Source organism: Macrobrachium nipponense, chromosome 26 (assembly GCF_015104395.2).
Source record: "Macrobrachium nipponense isolate FS-2020 chromosome 26, ASM1510439v2, whole genome shotgun sequence".
Lineage (NCBI taxonomy): Eukaryota > Metazoa > Arthropoda > Malacostraca > Decapoda > Palaemonidae > Macrobrachium > Macrobrachium nipponense.
In genome coordinates, this window is record NC_087215.1 from 70,293,219 (window position 1) to 70,312,212 (window position 18,994).

The following is an 18,994-nucleotide window of genomic DNA, read 5'->3' on the forward strand; positions in this document are numbered from 1 at the left end:
CAGCACACACTACGTAGTAGGAATAAATTCAAATTACTATTTATGGTGATGACCAGTAATATTTTCTGGTGCATATACCAATTTAAATTGTGAATATCAAGTGGAAATTAACTCAGTGAGAGTATATAAGAAATGCATGAGTGAAAATGATAAATGGCAGCTTTTAATAATATTATTGACTAATTCCTTTATGAATTACCTTGCAGCGACATTCTCCAGATGTCTTGTTACAATCGCCATCATATCCTTTATCTATCTCGCAGTCGCAGGGCCCACAAACAGGATAACCCCACCAGTTTGTAGGACATGGCTGGTCTAGTACCACTTCACAATATTCACCTAAAAAGTAAGTGTAATTTACATTTAATATACGTAGTACTTGTAAAGGCTTTCTAAATAAAAGATGCATGAACTTCTAAACTGTTACCAAATCTTATACGTATTACCAATGAACTCGTGTTAATGTAATTTACTGAATTGCACTACTGTAAAAATAAATACAATGTATAATATCTATACAAATGAAAGGTATCATACCTGAAAACTCATATGTTGGGCATTCACAGCGGTACCCCTTAGGCGAGTGGATATCATGAATACAAGTAGCATTATGGCTACATGGATTTAAGTTACAAACATCATTGCACTTATCACCATAGTATCCTTTGTTGCACTTGCATTCATAACCTTGCCATGTATTGATGCAAACAGAATTGAGAGGACATGGACGTGAAGTGCAAGGATCTGAGGCAGTACATCCATCCCGCACTCCACTCTCGTGTGTTGGACGGAGCCAAGCATTTTTAGTGATCCCCACCCTGGCATCCTAATGATATGGTGAAGAATAAAGAATAACAATAAGCTCAAATTTCACAAATATGCATAAGTTAAAATTCTTAGCTACTGTGTTAAAATTCTTGAAAATAGGAAAATATACATATTTCACTAAAGTAAGATTGCAAATTACTGAATTCCGTGAATAAGAAATACCATTTTCTTTGGCAAAAAAAATTTTAAACGTATGTTAAAGTAATCATCTGATGTCTCCCATTTCAAGCTAGCTCTCTTTCATCAGTAAATAATAATTACATAAATGAAGACACCAATATTTCCAACCCACCTTCACACATCCTTTGAAGCCGATCACTTTTGCTGGATCAGATGGCTGAACCCCTCCGACAGATACTTCACCAGTCAGAAGACCAGCCACATATTCATCTACTTTCTCAGTGATTTCATGGTCTCCATAATCTAGATTAAGCCATACTTCACCGGCCATCCACTTCACCTCTATGTTGTGCCACAGACCATCATCCACTCTAGAGTCGGTCATCTTAATAGTTGTATTTTCATAGCGATATTGAATGAAACCATCAACTAGCTGTAAAATAGAAGAATGAAAGCGTCAAATTGTGCTTGAAAAAGTTAATATATCCTGTGCTCTTAAGGGAAAAAGGACAGAAAATGAATAAGGTTGTTAGTTCTTCACACATACCATTTTCTTCCAGTACGAGACTATTGTTCACTTACTTCTATTATGCTCTTGGAGTTCTTCTGACCAACATTTGTCATCATCAGCAAACCAAACTGTTCCCTAGTTCTGAAAGAAAGGCTGTTGAACCATGGCAACTTGATTTTTTGTAACTGAGGACTAAACAGCAAGAAACCTTCTCCAGTAAACTGCTTCACAATCTCTATTTCTGAAAATAAAGAGCAAATGGTTACTTAGAGTAATGCATGCAAAAATTAAAATAGATATATGTAGTATAATGAGTATGTAAATGTAAACTGCTATGAAACTACAACAGGACCACTGAATACCTACCTTGTGCACAGTTTTTCTCTCCATATCCTACTGGGCAGTCACAAATATATGTGCCAAAGGTTTCTCTGCATGTCCCCCCATTTTTGCATGGATGGGAACGACAGAAACTATTTTTCTCTGGGCAGCCGGGGTATGTGCCATTATCAGCTACATGTCTGAAAATGAAATAATTTTTGAGGCATTTATAAAAAAACAGTAGAAAAATCATAAAATTATTTTAAATAGCAGCCAAAGGGAAGTGTTTAGACTTACAGCAAGGCAAATAGAAGTAAAGTTATATTTTTAAACTGAGGTTGCATATTGAACAGTGAAAAGCGATAACTTACGAATTAAGATCAATAAATTTATGATCGATATAAAGATCCGATATGCAACCATGGAAGTGGTGCTGCTGCACTTGATAAGTAGTTGGTAGAGAAGGTAATCCTCCTACTTGTAGAGGACCAGTAACATCAAGAAAACGATGACAGGACTCCGTTAAAATGGCACATCTGTAATGTTAGAAAAATTAGTTAAACCACTTACAATTAAAAATAACAAAGCACACTCCCAAATTCTCTTTGATTCCCTTATTTGTGTTAGCTATACCTACGCATATGAGACCAAAGACTGAGTCACAAGCTAGCATATGAAAATCCTAAGGAAAATCTCTAATAATTAAATGTAAAATAGAAATAGGGCTTGTTTCCTGTTGGGTATAGATAATACTAGAAACCAAATATCCAATAAAGCTCCTAACAACATTATTTGATGATAAAATTTTACATCATAGTACGTATATCATCTTTGATTACCAACACCACTTACAACCAAAGTAAAGTTTCTTACCTAGACCCCAAACAATGTTGGACAATTCTTTACAAATCAAATTTTTAATTTTTAAGTAAAAGCATCAAATCTTCCAGGCAACAGCCTACAAACAGTGTTATTCCAATTTTTATCCAACACTAACAAACAAAAACACAAAAAAACTGATAGACACACTAGTTACTGATAAATATACAAAATGATGAATGAAGGCATATACCTTTAAAAATATAAACATTATCCTACCTTAAAGTATTACTTGATAACACTTACCTGGCATCTAGAATTGCTGCCACAGTGTTTGCGCAGTAATAATCTCCAATCTTATCACCAAAGCGAACAGCAAGTGCAACATCACAGTTATCCAAGCTAATGGTTGCACTCTGTAGCAGAGAAAGTGAATTTATGAGTCATAGTTTACTGCTTACGTGCTATCTGCTTAAACCAGCATTAGAAGTATATTTCATTATTCCTAGAATTATATATTTTCAATGCATAACATGATAAAAAATAAATATACTGTATACTGCAGAGCCAAAAATTTTTTTGGGTATATTTGATGAAAGAAAGAATAGTTTGAGTGATCAGTAATGTCACTTACCCTGTTGTAATAATCCACAGAAACCGTGTGCCACTCGCCATCTGACACCCCTCCAGGTATTGAAGCACTAACACGAGTGGTACTTGTACCCAGACTAAATGAAAAAGTCACCGACCCATCAATCACTTCCAGGGCCAAAAAGTCATGTTTCTCATTGTACCGTCCATTGTACAGCAATAAACCATTTAGATCTCTTGTTGAAAAACTGTAAAGGATTACGTAATACATAAAGTATAAATTAGTGTATAAAATTCCCCTTAATTTATCCTTCTAAATAACTGAAAGGGTTTAGTTTGTGAAAAGTACAGAATTTATATACATACTGTAATGATCTAGTAAAATCAATAAAATATCATTATACTTGCTCGGTACAACATAATGGGTATTATTTTTCAAATAAATGAAAACATTAATTCTAAACGAACATATACCTAAAATTCTTTCCTAAAATCTTTGTTTTTCCATAACATTCTTGCCTTTGTGTCTTTACTAAAGTCAGGACCCATAGCACTAAATTCTTAAAATTCCCAAATTTACAATTTCTTCATTACTTTTCCTCAAAAATCAATCAACCCCTTGATAGACCAAGTCTATAAATGGTAAAAACTTAGACCTTGTGGTCTGAACTCTTTGACCAATGCAAATTTAAATTTTTGATGTAAATTAGCTAATGCAGTAACTATAAGTAGTCACTTATAAATTCCATTAAGAGATGAGGCAAAGACTTACAAATGAATCAGTAGATAATTCCCACACTAAAAAAATATGATACACTTCTGTACTGTAAGTTTTTTTTAAAGAACCTTGCACATACCTGATCTTCAAGTGGAGTCTGTGTCTCTGCTTGAGGGCTGGAAAGGTAAGGAAATTACCCTGAGAAAATCTCCTGGATCTTAGTTCGCATGTAGATGTGTAATAGAGTGCTCGTGTACAGTTAGTACATGTGAAGCCACTTTCACCTCCATCAGTGGTAGATATGCTTGTGCACTTGCTACCATGCTTGCAAATCCCCTCCGTACATGAGCCACTCAACATGTTTACTTCACAGTTCTTGCCTGAAATGAAACAAAGGAGAATTTAAAATAGACACGGGTAGCGCCCTCAAGGCAAGAGGATTACATTCTGAAATCTCTCATACGTGTATGTAACTTTCATATAATAAGGATGTTTATCAAATGACTTGATTCCTGTCCTCATTCTGTATGTTTTATTTTTCTCATGTGGTCTGGGAGGATTTGTTACCAGCTGACTGCACTTTCAACATACATATTCATTTTTTGTTATTTACATTTTCTTTATAATTATTTGACCAAACATTCCTTTATACTTTCACCCATGAACCAGTGTGATATTTCTTCAGTTTCTGGAGATGTTTCCCATATAAAATTGCTGTCTTTCATGTTACTACATAATTTTATATAACTCTTCATCATACCACATTTTAAACTATATACAAGAACACCCACACATTTACAAAAGATACAATTGAATGTGTTCCGAGTCCTGCAGTATTCTTTAAAGTTACGTAATTACTTTAAGTAAAGGAAGTCTTCCAACACAGTTAAACTGATTCAATACATCAATCTTTGGTTTATTCCCAAACTCAAACAAGCAGTCAAGAGTTCTCAAAGCCTCAACCACAAGTATGTCAGAACAAACCACTGCTGTGGTTTTCCTTTCACTAAATTCTATTCTTGTGTGACACAACTTGATAATGCAGATGATACAGGAACTCTAATAATGTTATTTAAAAACTTACAAAATTTGTGTACACTTTTCATATGAATAAAGAGGCCATATATATTATCAATATATTTGAATGTCCTTAATGAATACATTTCACATCGTAAGGAAACCACTAAATGAATGATGGTGAAACACTAAATTTAAAAAAAAGTATTCATAACTATTGTAATAAACCTTACAAAACTAACCTGTGTATCCAGGTAAACAGACACAGGTATAGCCACCCTCTCTTCTCATGCAGGTGCCATGACTTCCACAGGGACTGCTGTAGCAGAGGTTGACTTCTGTGTCACATTCATAGTGTTCTCTCATTCCAGTAAACCCCTGCAATATATAAATCATTGGTAAATGTTTTCTGTTGTAGTCAGAAAATGTTCACTAGTCTTGTTAAGTGATAGTTACAGACCTATCAACTTTCTCTCAATAAATACACATAGAGATTTAATCTCTTATTGTATTTTCTCATCTGACAAGGTTATAGGACAAATTTCAGTTCTCAGTCTAACTGTCTATCAAGAAAGTGCTCACTTGATCGTTCAGTCTCTCTCATTACAAGAGTGCAAGCTTAATTTCAAAAACTTTTTGTTCTTTCTCTTCATTCATTACAATACGACTACTTTCAAATCACTGTCTCCTTACCTTGGGGCACCTGCAAGCGAAAGTGTTGACGGGATAGATAGGACGGAATAGGATGGTGTCTGAGGAAATGAAACCTGAGGCATTGCCGAATTTTAGCACGTTCAGGCATTCCTCGAAGTTTAGGCAAGGCTCACGTACACACAGGGTGTCGTCGAAGGGCAGAACCTATGAAGGAAGAAAAATGTATGAGTATTTTAGTATAATAGTACTAGAGTTCAGTACTAATCTTAAGTACAGTAGTATGAGTTCAGTATACTACACCTTAGTCAGTAGTAGTATTGGGTTCAGTATTAACTGCATAATGATATGAAAGTTTACCTTATTATGCCAAATAATGATTATATTGAAATAAAAGAAATTCATTCCCATTGTGCTTCTAAAAACTAGTAGTCACAATGAAATGCTACATATGGCAGTCATGATATTTACAGCAAGAATGAACACTAAAATATGAAAGTGATCTTATAATAAAATTACTTGTTGAAAAGATTATCATTCCATTCATAATTTACTGTTGCATGCTCCTATCAAAATAAGCAATTCAACACAGACTAATATAATACAGAAAATAAAACTACCACTAGACACTTTTTAGACAAGTGTATGTTAATGAAACCAGGAAAAAGGAAACAAATATAGAAAATGTTGACGAACGAATAGGCAAAAAAAGAACACACAAACACATTCTCTCTCTCTCTCTCTCTCTCTCTCTCTCTCTCTCTCTCTCTCTCTCTCTCTCTCTCTCTCGCGAAAGGCAGAAGGTTCGAAGCAAGCAAGAGAAAAGAGAAACAGCAGCCTCTTTGAAACCTTACCTGGACGGTGGCTAACTTGGCGAGGTTGGAGCGGTGGAGGTAGACTCTCTCCCTGAGGTACTGCGGCTGATAGAACTCCTCGCCGTGGACGTCGGGCCTCTTGGCTGAAAAGCTGACGTTCAGGATCCTCGCTTGCACGTCGGTGTCGTCCTGCAAGTTGAAAGTGACAGATATACTCCACAATTCGCGCGTGACTGTTGATGACATCAAATATTAGGCCAAGTCAAATTCACATTAACATCCAATTCACTTTACCGCAGGAATAACTCTCACCCAAAAAGAATAACACAGGATAGTATAAATCTGTGACCTGACCAATATTCGTATATTAATCCCAAAATAATAAATTGGATTTGTAATGGTGACTTTGACTTAATAATCGAGAATATATACACGCGCGCGCACACACCCTTGTGATTTACATATAAGGCATTATAATACAATGTGTATTTGCATATGCCTAGAATTGTTACGAAACAAATTTCTATGTTATAAGGCTAAAGATATATAGCATTAACGAGAAAATGAAATAACAAGATGCTTAATTCAATAACTTGCAGAAATATTCATCTTTTCTACGAGAAAAATACATAATTTGGCCATTACCCTTGACAAAGTAAGTCGACATAAGAAAGAAAAAAAAAATTTTCTACTTTCGAAAACTTCCCTTTCCAGAAATTAAAACATCACAAATTCTTGGTAATTTGTATTTTTTCCTAGCGATACTTACCTCGAACCATTCATAGGAGATTCCCGGATGTCGATCCGGGTCCGACCAGAAAATTTCTGGTTATATGCCGCACCCAGGTCAGGCCTATGCCCAGGGGTCGAAGACCAAGCCATCCTAATGAACCTATAGTCAGTCCTTCTTACTCCACTCCGAGGTGTCTCCCCTAAGCTTCCACGGGGCTGGAAGGGCGGGATTCTAATTCCATGGTTCGAGGTAAGTATCGCTAGAAAAAATACAAATTACCAAGAATTTGTGATTTGTTCCGATGCGAGATACTTACCTCGAACCATTTCATAGGAGACTTACCCCTTAGGAGGGAGGGCGAAGGTTAGGGGAGGGACGCCCCCCCTCCCCCCCAAAGGTGATAGGTCAGAGGAGGGGCGACTGCTCCCTTAGAACTCAACCCAGGCCCGTTATCATGGGTGGTTGGTTAGGAGGGGTGCAAGGCAAGCCTGGTGCGGGTATAACCAAACCTTGACATGTAAAACTGTGGTTTGTACTGAGAACCATACGCACTCCTGCGTATCTTACCTGAGTATGCCTTGGATTCCTCGCTCCAACCAAAGCCCAGGATAACAAGGATAAGGATTAGGGGGATTTGAGGAAAAACACACACATCACATACACTCAATACACACCGGCCGTCCACCTCCAAGAAGATTGGAGAGGGGACCTAGACCTGTTGCTGGCCTGCCACCACGGGGCCAATCTCAAAGGCGTCGAGCGACCTTCTCGTGCAGTCTTTTAGATAGTGGGCTGTGAATGTCGACTGCCTATTCCAGACTCCTGCCCTCAGGACCTGGTCCCACTGCCATGTTCTTTGAGAATGAAGGGGACAACCCCAATTCCCCTGATGTCATGGGGCTTGGCTCCCTCTGGAGGGAAAGGCCCCCCTTCTCGTAGGCTCTCCGGATGGTTTCTCTCAGCCAAAAGGAGATGGTGTTTTTCGAGGCTGCCTTCTTCACCCTTCCGTGGTGACGAAGAGATTCTTTACCTCCGGCCTGAACCGGGCTGTTCTTTCCATGTACTTCCGAACTGCCTCACCGGACAAAGGAGGAGATCCTTAGGCTGGTCGATTTCGGGAGGGCAGGGATGGAAAACTCCACGAACCCTGATCCGAGCTCGAGGGGTTCTGATTCTTAGCCACGAAGGAGGGGACAAACCTGAATGAGAGTTCCTTCCATCCCCTCGTGTGGGTCACTACATACGAGAGGCCGTGGAGCTCCCCCACCCTCTTCGTGGCCCCAGGCAGGGCTAGCAGAAACACTGTCTTGAGGGTCAGCTCCCTATCCAGGATGTCCTTGAGCGGCTCGAACGGGGGCTTCCTCAGGGAATCTAAAACTATTGCAACATCCCACGCGGAACCAAGCCAGCGCTGGGAGGGCACTTCTGCTCAAAGCTCCTTATGACCGCAAGGACCAGAGGCTTCGAGTTCCCCAGATCCAGCCCTTTCAGGGAGAAGACCTGGCTCAATGCGGACCTGGCTCCTTTGACTGCTGAATTGACAGGCCCTTGTCCAACCTCAGGTAGGTCAAGAATTCTGCGATGTCTGGGATCTTCGCTCGAAGAGGTTCCAGGTTACGCTTTCTACACCAGGACCCCAAAAACCTTCCACTTTGCCTGGTAGATGTTAGCGGAGGATTCCCTCAAGTAACCTGGACATGTGAGAAGCCACCCTCCTCCCAGAAAACCCTCTCCTATTTAACAGCCGCTCGATAGTCTCCAGCCGTGAAGGGAGAGGGCTGGAATGTTCCTGTGGAACCTCTCGAAGTGGGGCTGTCTTAACAGGTCTGGCCTGGGGGGCACTCCCAAGGAGGATGAGAGGCCAACTCTAGAAGGTCCGGGAACCACTCCCTGTCCGGCCACCAAGGCGCCACCAACGTCAGGGCCGCCCCTTTCGCCTTTCTTAGATGGTTGAGGACCTGCCTGAGGACTGCAAAGGGAGGGAAAGCGTACATGTCCCAGGCCGTCCCACGGTGCTGGAACGCATCCTCCCAAAACGCGGCTGGGCGGGGTCCGGCACCGGGAGCAGTACAACCACCCCGGCAGTTTGGTTGTTTATAGCCTCGTAGCAAACAGGTCCAGGGATGGGGAGCCCCACTTCCCTATTAGTTCCCTCGCTACTTCGGGGTGTAGGGAACCATTCGGAATAGACCCACCACCTGACCCCATCTGCTGAGGCCGTCGGCGACTACGTTTTTCTTGAACCGGGAAATGAATCTTGCCGTCAAGGAGGTCCCCAAGGGAGGGCTTCGGTTTGGCTCAAGATCTCCTCCGTCAATCCGCAGAGATCCCTTGATCTCAGGCCTCCTTGCTTCTTGACGTGGGCGACCACTGTGGCATTGTCGCACATCAGACACAACCGAGTGCCTCCACTGCTTCCTTGAATGCTTCCAGGGCATGCTTTACTGCCAAGAGCTCCAGTTTGTTTATGTGGAAGGTGCTCTGCTCTTGCGACCATATCCCCCCGCACTGAGAGGGAATTCAGGTGGGCCCCCCAGCCTACCTTCGACGCGTCCGTAAACAGGAGCATCTCCGGGCACTGACCCGAGGGCACACCCCGACGAGAGTTTGCAGGATTCAGCCACCAACCGAGGGCCTTCCTTGCTGCCAGTGAGATGGAAACCGGCTTTTGAGGTGTTTCCTCCTTCTGGGACCACCCTACTTTCAGGTCCCATTGTAGTGGCCTTAATCTCAGCCCTTCCCTGGTGGACTAGTTTTTCCAGACCAGGTGGCCTAAAAGCCTTTGCCACTCCTTTGCCGGTCCTCGGGGGGTGGCTTAGGAAGTTGCAGGCAATTTTTCGGAGGTTTGCCAGCCTGTCCCCCCCCGAGGGGAAAGCCTCGCCCCACTTCCGTATCCAATTCCATCCCCAGGTACACCATCCTGGTGGAGGGAGCTAGAAGGGACTTCTCCCAGTTCACCATGATTCCCAGGGTTTTGCAGAATGCCAGGAGGGCGTCTCTCTGTTCTATCAAGCGCTCCTTTGAGGAGGAAAGGAGTAGCCAGTCGTCTAGGTACCTGAGAAGGCGTATACCCCTCTTGTGGGCCCAAGACGACACCAGGGAGAACACCCTCGTGAACACTTGCGGGGCCGTTGCCAGTCCGAAGCAGAGTGACTTGAACTGGAAGGTCCGGTCCTTCCCAACTTATGCGAAGGTATTTCCTGGAGGACGGGTGTACCGGGATCTGGAAGTAAGGCGTCTTTGAGATCCGCGGGACATCATGCAAAATCCCCTTGCCTCACGGAAGCAGCACCGAGCGTGGTGTTTCCATCTTGCAGGGGCGTCTTTAGGATGAATGAGTTGAGGACCGAAAGGTCTATGACCGGTCGCCACCCCCCTGACGACTTCTCCACCAGGAAAAGTCGACTGAAGAACCCGGGGGAGCGATCCACCACCTGCTGGAGGGCTACCCTTCTCCAGCAGTGCCCGAAACTTCTAGCCTTAGGGCCTCCCTGTGCAACCAAGGGTTCCGGGCTTCCGGGGCTGAGAGGCCAGATTGGCCGGCTCCCCCTGTCAAGGGAGGCTTCTGGTCTAGGAAGGGGATTCGTAACCGTCCCTGAGGACCTGGACTGTCCAGGGCTCGGCTCCGAGATCCTCCCAGTTCTGCCAACAGCTCGAGAAGGCAACCCCCCCACCGGTGGCGAAAGACACGGTAGAGGGCCTCGACTCCTACTTCCTCCTAGGGAAGCGGTTGTTACGACCCCTCCTGGAAGTGTGGGTGTCTGGGCCTGAAGGGTGCCTGGGAAGGAGGGAGGGTCCTGGGGAGGGCTGAGTTCCCTGGTCTCTCCAGTTCCGCAGGGGGTGATTCCGTGGGGGGAGCCGAGAGGGTCCTATTCTGAGGTTTCGGCCGCTCACTAGGTCTTTTCGGCACCGACTGACGTAGGGGAGGGCCCTATAAACGATTGGGCCTTGGCTGGCCTTCCTCCCCCGTTCCACAGACTCCCCCTCCACTAGCTTCTCCGGAAAGAGAGCAGCTCCTTCCACTGGGGGGGCGTTTCGAAGGGTCCTTAGTTCCCTCTCAGGAATGCTCCTAGGGAGTTTGGCCAGCACAGAGTCCCTCCTCCTCAAGATCCAGTTCGCCCAGGACGAGACCAGTTGGGTCGTGAGGAAGCCCAAGGACTTACCCCCCGACAATTTAGTTCTTTGAACTTTGGGCAAGAGGGCAAGAGAGGCCTCGTCCCTCAAGTCGTGGAGGGTGGGGAACCTGGCTACCCACCCCGGACCACAGATCTAACCAAGAAGCCACATGAATCGAGGTCCACGCTGTGACTTCCATAGCCATAGCCTCCTGGTGAGAGAAGGAGACTAGTCCCGACGTGAGCCTCTCTCCGAGAGTCCGGGCGCTAGGGCTGCCAAGTTACCTTCCACGGATTTGGGGAGGAGAGGGGCACCTCCCGGTGCCATATAGCCTCCTCTGACTCGGCTTAGACGCTGGGAGTAGTCTAGCCGAGGAGTGCCAACGCAAGGAGTTTACTGGAGCCTGCAATGAGTTTTTCCACCACCGTCAGGGCCTTCTCCCGTATTGGTGGACCTAGGGAGGCTGAGAGAGGGCTTGGGTTCCTCTGGATCCCTGAACAGAAAGTCCACCGCCATGGATCTGTTGTCCTCTACCGTCGGGGCTGGCTCCTCTAGCCGGTTCATGGACCTAATCAGAGAGAGGACTCTCCTGAAAGCAGAACCTTCATCCACTGGACCCAATTCCTCCAGGGCATTCTGAGTACCTCCTGGATAAGGGTCCTCTTCCTCGGCGTCCCGCGACGGAGGAGAGGCCCCAGACCCTAGCTGGAGGGAAGCTGGAGAAGCTCCCCGGAGAGGGGGCTCCATAAACCCAGTTGCACACCGGTCTCCTGCGAGGGGGGATGCCCCGAACGCCTGGCCCATCCCGAGGAGGTACTCATACCTGAGCGGTGGAGGGGCTCTGCACCCCCTAAGGAGGTATCGGCTCTAGGCTCCATCCGCGAAGGCGACAATCGTGTGGGAACACGGAAGAAGGAGCCCGCTCGGTCATGGAGGCCAACCCTATGGCTGACGAGACCGAGGCAGGATCCACCGGGTGACCGAGGACGAGTAGGGAGGGAGACGGCTGGGAACCCCCATGAGAGACCTTCCTGGGGGCCATTGGGGTGGGGGCCACCCTCGGGGAAGGAGAACGCCTCCGCCCCTGGGGGGAGATGTCCCGACGCCTGTCACTCCCTCTACGATCCCGGCTACGATGATGAGAGCGGGAAGAGCCGCTCGAGGACGAGGAGTAACTACGTCTCCTGCGTCTCCCATGATGGCGCCTCTTCTTGGAGGAGCGTCTCCTCCTACGGGAGGATCTCTCCCTTGAGTAGTAACTTGAAGAACTCCTCTCCCCTGACGATCCCGACGTCTCTTGCTTCTCCTCCGGCGACTCCCATCGCGGGGGGAACGCGAGGAGCGTTTCGGCCGCGTCGGGGACACCTCTATCACATCGGGACCGCCCCTGAAGGCCGCCCTCAAGGCCATTCCGGCTCCTCCTGTCCCCTATGACGGGAAGCCCCAGGACGGGAATGCATCGTCCTTCACTGGGGATCTCCCCGGAGTACGAGGGGAAAGACATCCCCAACGGCAGAAGGGAAAAGGGTTGGAGCCGGGTGGTTGGGTGGATCCGTGACCGGGTAAACCGGTCCGGGTCCGGCCGCGAGCGGCGAGCTCCGCTCGAGAGCGGGAGGGGCCGCAGCGAGGCGAGCTGTAGCGGGGAGAGCCGTAGACGAAGCGGGGAGAGCCGTAGACGAAGCGGGGAGAGCCGTAGACGAAGCGGGGAGAGCCGAAGCGGGAAGCTCCGCAGAGGGGAGGGACGGGTCCCCCCCCTGCACCGATGCCAAGAGAGAGGACCAGGACGGGGAGCCCTGGAGCTGCAACCGCGACCAGCAGTCCCTCAGCACCGCGGAAGCCTCCCGTACCACCTGTTGGGGGAAACGACATCATCGTACCCCCCTGGGGGGAGACCCGGCAACGGACTCACCTAGGCCCCCTCGCTGGGAGGGGGCAGGAGAAAGAACCTGTAGCAAGGGCGGGAGACTTCCTCTCGACGATACCGAAGGAGAAGGGGCGCCGCCAGTCTCTGCTGCTGCTCTCACTCCTCGATCCCCGCGAAATCTTCGCCGAAGAAGATTTAGACTTCTTTTTCTCCTTAGTGGAAGCCAAATCCCACTGATACGATGGCCAAGAATGCACTCCAAGCACGTGTTTTGTCTTTAGAGCAAGCGCCCCCCCTACACGAATTACACAAAGAATGAGGATCAATCAGAGGGGGGCGAGAGAAAAGCTCCACAAGCCCGCCCTCCTTCAGGACCGGGTAACGATCGTTGAGGTCTCCGAGGCCGACATCGCACAAAAACACGATACACGCACACAAAGCACACACACGGTACAAAGGATAAGGGCCGGACACCGGTACAGACGAGCAGGGGCGTATTCACGCTCCTGCGACCAGAGAAGGACTGACTATAGTCATTAGGATGGCTTGGTCTTCGACCCCTGGGGCATAGGCCTGACCTGGGTGCGGCATATAACCAGAATTTTCTGGTCCGGACCCGGATCGACATCCGGGAATCTCCTATGAAATGGTTTCGAGGTAAGTATCTCGCATCGGAACAAATTATTATTTCCATCTGACGACAGGGACTACTTTGAATATCCTCTACAATTCTGGGATCCGTAAAAATGCTAAAGAGAGAGAGGGGAGGGAGGAAATCTACGCAGCAGAGAGGTAGTAGGCCCCGGCCTCGAGGAGGCTGAATGCATTCACTTTCCATATCTAATGAGATTTGCCTCGAGTCCTTCTCGGCGGGGAAGGGAACGTTTGCCCTTAGGGTTCACCGAACGTTTACTTCGGTCATCGAATAACCCTCGCTCGGTCTCCGAAAAACGCTTACTATGCTTTTAAAATCTTAATTTGTGTTAGTTACGTAACAGCATGGAAATAATAATAGAGCATGGAAATAATAATAATAATAATACTAAACAACTTTCAGTTTTAAAGCGGGATGTATCAAAGGATACATTCAGAGAACAATTTTCTTGCGTATGAAAAAGATCAAGCGCAACGAAAAGTGTTTTTACCATTATAAATGTAGATACAAAGAAGCGCGATTTTAACACGTTATGTTCAGTGATAAATCGATGGGTAAGGCTAAACATTTAACAGCCCAGACACCGGGGCAAATTTGATTGAAGAATTTTACAATTTGTTAAGAAGGTTGGTGTAATGATAAAAATATTTTATGATAGTAAGATCATCTCAGCGACAAACGTTTCTATTGTACGTTCATATTGCCGCTTTCTGACATGATCTTCGTAAGTGGTACTTATTCAAGATATGGGTCTACAGTTAACAGACTGAAAGATGCTACTCTACAGCTCTTAAGACGCAGGTCCCATCCCATGCCTCTCTTTTCTTAGTTTTTATATTCCCACTTTTTATACCTCGCGTTCAACTAATATCTAGTAAGATCTTCAGTCTCTTTGCTCCTGCTTCATTTGGGAATATTTTCAGCAGAGTTTATTGATGGAAAAAATCAAATTTTCAAGATCAACCTAAAGCAATGCATCAACAACTATGGATTGCACTGACGTCATGGTGGATATCGATTCGTTCAACCTGGGGACTTAACCATTCATATTTATATGAAAATACAATGAAACTCTAGGCACTTCTTTCCTGGATTAAATCACTGATTGGTGCAAAACTACGAACAGGCGTCACAAAAACCATGGTCGCTGACGCAATGGATGCACTTATTAAAATATATATATATACACATACATATATGATTACATATATATATATATATATATATATATTATATATATATATATATATATATATATTATATAATTACAATGAAAACCTCTTACTAAAATGCTCCAGCCGAAGGAAGGGGAAGCAACAACCAACCTGAATGTTAAAGATGAATATATTCTCGCGAGGACAGGGGATGATGGCGGCCAGGCCGTCGACGAAGTAAGACAGGAGGGGAGACAGGAACGCCTCCTGTGTCATGTCGGCGATGCGGACGGTCACGGAGTTGAAGAGCATCGCCTCCGTCACCAGCCTCACTTGCAGGTTCATCTCGGCCGTCACTTCGTTCAAGCCGTCTGTCGAAAGAGAGAGAGAAGTTGGTGTTATTTCTGTAAGTAGTTACTGTGTGTCTGTTTCTGTGCGAAATGTTTTCATTGTGCAATACAAAACTGACAGACGACATTGTTAAGTGTTCATTTCTTATCTGCTGAATGGCATTTCAAACATAAGATGATATTAGGCTAAAGCTGAACAATCACACCATACATACATGAACAAACGTACATCTCTAAATATACATGAAACGCAAGCACACCATACATACATTATATATATATATATATATATATATATATATATATATATATGAACAATCACACCATACGTACATCTCAAATATACATGAAACGCAAGCACACCATACATACATTATATCTATATATATATATATATATATATATATGATATATATATATATTAATCATATATAACCACACATATATATATATATATATATATATATATAATGTATGTATGTATATATATATATATATATATACATATGGACTGTAAAGATACTTTGTAATTTCGGTTAGGGTCAAATCTGTTTAGGTTTGTGACCGTGTGATATCCGACAATCCTGGATTATCTCTTTTAATTTTTACCCTTTTGATAATTAACCATCTTGTATTCTCGATCTGTTGTGTACCCGAGACCTCTCTCCAATTGTATTTCATTCGCTCCTTGACAATGCCTTAGTAAAGACGAAAGCGCTTGGATTTCTGACTATCATTTTCCTGTGGTATTCGCTTATATATATATATATATTATATATATATATATATATATATATATATATATATATATATATATATTATATATATTATGTGTTATACAGCAGGTAGCGCCTGTGATAGAGCCGCTGAAGGGTCAAATGCATTAGGATTAATGTCGCCTACCTTTCCCAGACCTCACATTATGAGAGTTTGTGTTTGTATACTCCAGGGACTGTGAGGCCAAGGAGAGTATATTACAAGAGGATCGAGGATTTCAGTTGTTCACGTAACAAAGGGTTTGAAAGATTCGAATCATCTAAAAATGTTTAAACCGTAATTAATGTAATAAAGAATTCGAAAGGTTAGAACCATCGAACTACATTGTAGACGTTATTGTAGTCTTATTTCTTTGTAAAGCTATGTAATTTGTAAAAACACTAAGACTATCTTGTTAAAGGATAACAAACGTCAGGTAAATAATGTAAGTTAAAATTGACAATGAATAAATTATGCAAATATTAACATAGTTATATGAATTGTAAAAGGGTTTTGTAATCTAACATACAGTACATAGAATCCTCGACGTATATAACCATATTATAATGCTTTCCTCTACTCTCTCTCTCTCTCTCTCTCTCTCTCTCTCTCTCTCTCTCTCTCTCTCTCTCTCTCTCAACCAATCCTCACTTTCCCATCCACCCAGTCGGAGAAAGAAGAAAGACTGCATATCCCCGCAGTGTTGGAGCCACGTCAAATTCTGGAAGTAATAACACGTCAACTATGCACGACTTATCATCTTAATTGCTGGAAGGCAGTCGTGATCTAATCTGCCGTTGTATCTTTTCCTCCTCCTCCTCCTCCTCCTCCTCCTCCTCCTCCTCCTCCTCCTCCTTTCTCAGCAACTTTCAGGTTTTGCCGAGCTCCACGCAACATCACAAAATATGAATTTTGACATCCAGTGCGATGTTATTTAACCTGATAATAATTCCTACCCACAATCCTTCAAAACGATACACGTGCATAGCGATCACACTACCAAAACATCACGTGCTGGATAATAAAAATCCAGCAAGTTTAAAAATACACCGAAACATTTTTTTTGTTTAAAGTACACGTGCACACAAATGAACGGACAGCAAAACACTCCCGCATATCCACGTCGGGAGCTTTCAGCGGCAACTGCATATAAATAGGACTATTACAACGCCCAGTGCACAGCGCTTAGGAATATTGCTCCGATATCACACTTCTGACTGCGTATTGTCACATAATATATTGCGAAGTTATTTTTCGCTGACGGCGCGGTATTCGCCTCCCAAATTTTCCGCCTGGTGATATGAGAGAGAGAGAGAGTAGATTCCTGGCGATAAAATACCTGCATAATACTTTTGAATTTCCATGATCAAAACGCTAGCGAATATTTGCCCTCTCTCTCTCTCTCTCTCTCTCTCTCTCTCTCTCTCTCTCTCTCTCTCACCAACTAAGCGCTTACTGCAGGACAGGATTGATTTATTTACGCTCTCTGGCGCCGCAACGATCATGGCTGCAGGACAGGATGCAGCCTCATGGGAAGGGAAATGATTTCTCTCTCTCTCTCTCTCTCTCTCTCTCTCTCTCTCTCTCTCTCTCTCTCTTTAAATATCTTTAGATCGTGACTGCTTTGACATGGGGTGCATAATAGTCTATCATATCGGCGGTATTTCTTCTGCTTCTTTTTTTTTTTCATTTGCTTTGTGAAAAGGTGACCTCAGCCAAGTATTTTGTCTTCATCATTTCCTTTTATTCTTTTGTCTTCTTCCAGATGCACGAAGCGTTGGTTACGATGGCATTTAGTGCACACGCTATTGTGTGTGTGTGTTGATTCTGACAGTGTGTGAGGGACTAAGCATTTACCCCAGGAAAAAAAAAAAAACCTTTCCCCGTGATAAAAGCAATTTAGCAAAACCCGAAACGCAGAAAATGGCCTTGTTTTGATTCCATAAATCATTATAATTCATGACGGTATGGTGACATAACAATGTTCAATGTCTAAAGTCTCTGTTCACCATGCATGTACAGTAAACAAACATCTATGTATGTAGTATATATCTAATGACATAATGTATACACAGATCAGTCCACAAAAATGACACATCAACTACATCCGTCGTTAATATATGACCGACAACCCACCACTTGAAACAGCCGGGAGCAAATCGTTGCTACGCTACAAAGGGTAAATGTCTCATCACCATAAAAAATAAGAATCAAATAAAAATGAAATTTATATCACTCTACGAGATGGACCAACTCTCCGAGATGTGAGGTCATAATGACACAAAATTATAGCCCCAGGGCACAATGATGAAGACGAGCTTCAATAAGGTTCGCACAGATGAACCTGGGGACGATTGCTTTTTTCGTGAGGTATTTACCAATCATTTTTTGTTATACCCATATTTCAAGTGTTCCTTATAATGAATGGCACACACACACAATAAGCAAAAGCATGACAGCTACAGACACGTAAGCACAATGCAAATATTTAACTCAACATGTGCGAGAGTACTCGGCTAAAAGATGAGGAAATATTTTCAAATAAATACACACTCCCTCTTTCCTGCATATGTGATACACGTACATACATTTATACAGCCACACGAAAGGATGGAAACACAAATATGTGTATAGATCTTGTCTGAAATTCCACTAGAAAACTGACGAAACCAAGAAGAATAACCGAACCTCAATAAAGCAGAAGGGACAGCAAGAACTAAACTTGAAAATCATATCAAATCATTAACACTGAACGAGAGAGAGAGAGAGAGAGAGAGAGAGAGAGAGAGAGAGAGAGCTCCATTAGCCCGAAGAACCGAAACTGTATAAATCTAGCCATGCTTTACGTCGGTTACACATCATATCCAATCATCATTATCGCCCCCATCAAATTTGTGTGACCACGGGGCATCGCGGGGTTGATGTACACGACTGGAGGAGACCATCTGGGGCAAATGCCCACTGGCCTGGCCATG

The 18,994-nt window shown here is 43.9% G+C and overlaps 1 protein-coding gene across 3 annotated transcripts in view; it reads right to left on the reverse strand.

Annotated features, from left to right (window-relative positions):
- Positions 1-18,994, reverse strand: part of LOC135200383 (protocadherin-like wing polarity protein stan) — a 379,772-nt gene that overhangs the window by 18,599 nt on the left and 342,179 nt on the right. For all 3 annotated transcript variants that reach the window (XM_064228999.1, XM_064228998.1, XM_064229000.1), the window contains exons 3-15: positions 15,085-15,284; positions 6,431-6,580; positions 5,619-5,783; positions 5,168-5,303; positions 4,048-4,288; positions 3,234-3,438; positions 2,906-3,015; positions 2,152-2,316; positions 1,826-1,980; positions 1,531-1,700; positions 1,121-1,381; positions 538-826; positions 200-339 (exon numbers count right to left, since the gene is read on the reverse strand). In XM_064228999.1, the coding sequence (XP_064085069.1) occupies positions 200-339; positions 538-826; positions 1,121-1,381; positions 1,531-1,700; positions 1,826-1,980; positions 2,152-2,316; positions 2,906-3,015; positions 3,234-3,438; positions 4,048-4,288; positions 5,168-5,303; positions 5,619-5,783; positions 6,431-6,580; positions 15,085-15,284 (2,387 nt within the window). The remainder of the gene's footprint in view (positions 1-199; positions 340-537; positions 827-1,120; positions 1,382-1,530; positions 1,701-1,825; positions 1,981-2,151; positions 2,317-2,905; positions 3,016-3,233; positions 3,439-4,047; positions 4,289-5,167; positions 5,304-5,618; positions 5,784-6,430; positions 6,581-15,084; positions 15,285-18,994) is intronic.